This window comes from Bison bison, unplaced genomic scaffold (genome assembly GCF_000754665.1).
Source record: "Bison bison bison isolate TAMUID 2011002044 unplaced genomic scaffold, Bison_UMD1.0 scf7180017846622, whole genome shotgun sequence".
NCBI classification, from domain to species: Eukaryota; Metazoa; Chordata; class Mammalia; order Artiodactyla; family Bovidae; genus Bison; species Bison bison.
In genome coordinates this window covers 617-2,164 of record NW_011477195.1, presented here as the reverse complement: position 1 = coordinate 2,164, position 1,548 = coordinate 617, and the positions used below count along the sequence as shown (strand labels likewise).

At 66.7% G+C, this 1,548-nt stretch overlaps 1 protein-coding gene across 1 annotated transcript in view; it reads right to left on the bottom strand.

Annotated features, from left to right (window-relative positions):
• Nucleotides 1–1,548, bottom strand: part of LOC104988932 (phosphatidylinositol 4-kinase alpha-like) — a gene marked incomplete at its 5' end in the record, with an annotated part of 11,267 nt that overhangs the window by 9,107 nt on the left and 612 nt on the right. Inside the window, 3 exons of the mRNA XM_010840432.1 lie at nucleotides 949–1,080; nucleotides 1,172–1,225; nucleotides 1,453–1,516. Coding sequence (XP_010838734.1) covers nucleotides 949–1,080; nucleotides 1,172–1,225; nucleotides 1,453–1,516 — 250 coding nt within the window. The remainder of the gene's footprint in view (nucleotides 1–948; nucleotides 1,081–1,171; nucleotides 1,226–1,452; nucleotides 1,517–1,548) is intronic.

Genomic DNA, 1,548 nt, shown 5'->3' with positions numbered 1-1,548 from the left:
TGCAGCCTCACCCCCGCTTCCCCGGACTCTAGCCCAGCTCTGCTGCTGTCGAGCGTGAGGTGTGGGCAGGCGGGCTTCCACCGCCACCCTGCAAGCTGCCCAGGGGCGGCCAGTCCCAGAAAACCTACAAGCTGGTCATTGCGCACCGTGGCCCCTGCCCACCCGTGACCTCTCCTCCCCCATCATGCCCAGCTCAGGGTGAGTCCCCAGTCTAGGTTACGAAGGCGCTGGCCTTTCTGGAAGACTCCTGGGGGGCAGCCTCTCCTTCCCCGCATCTGTCTCTGCCCCCATCTGGTGCCCCTCCCCCACGGTCTGGTAAAGCATTCCCTGGTCTGATGTCCTCGACTTGGTGGGTGGGCTTCCCAAAGAGGTCAAACTTCAAAAAACCCAATTCTAACTCAGCAAACAGATAGGAAGTTGAACCGTGAACACACGACCTCCAGTGCAGGGCTGGGGCTTGGCCGGGACGGGGTGGTCTGAGGGCCCTGGGCCGGGGCCAGAGGGCACTTGATGGTGCCCGCAGGCGCAGGCTTGGGGAGGCCCTGGGCACGGCAGGGGCAGTGGGGCTCCGGGCCGCGGTCACCCCGCGGGTGCCATCTGCCCAGGCCCCTCCGGGGCGTGCCCATGCTCGTGGCTGAACCGCCCTGTCCCTGTGCGCATGCTGAAGCCCTGTGCTTGCTGAAGGCCCTCACTGTTTGGAGGTGGCTGGAGATGGCCCTTTGAAGAGCTGGTAAAGTTATGTGAGATCAGTGGGGGCCTCATCCAAGCGGACTCATGTCCTCAGAAGAGATCGAGACACAGACATGGAAAGACACAGGGCAGTGACCCCATCTCATGGCAAGGAGAGAGGCCCTGGGGAGCCAGCCCGCCCCACTTGGACCCCAGACATCTAGCTTCCAGGCCTGTGGAGGTTCTGAGCCCGTGGACGCCAGGGTGGCCGCAGCTCACTGGCACACCCGGCCTCTCCTCCCAGGAGACGGAGAGCTGGGCATGGGAGTCAGGGCCTGCCGAGACCCCCTTCCAGAAGAGAGGTCCTGGGCCAGGCTGCCCACCCTGCACAGCAGGCCTGGGCCTCAGGTGCTGGATGAGCACGCAGTGGGGTGAGAGTTCGGGCTCAGGTCCTAGCTCTGTGCCCCTGCCCGCCTGGCCCTCGGGGCTGGTGCAGACTTACCTTGTCATACCTGAGCGCCTGCACAATCTGGGGAATGTAGAACAGGATGGCGTCCTGTGGGGGGCGGGGTGCAGCTGTGACTCCAGGGCGGGGGTCCCAGGAGCCCAACTGCCTGGACCAGCCTCATCCTCTACCAGGCTGCCCCCATGGTGTGTCCCTGAGTGCCCCCCGCCCCACCGCAGTGGGGCAGCCCCGAGGCCCACCCCCATGGTGTGTCCCCGAGTGCCCCCCGCCCCGCCGCAGTGGGGCAGCCCCGAGGCCCACCCGGCAGCGGGGCTCACCGGCGGAAAGGACCTCAGGACCTTGACCCCGTACTGCGCCGTGAGGGGGTGCGGCGGGGACATGCTGGAGAAAGAGGGCAGGCCAGGGGGGGGGGG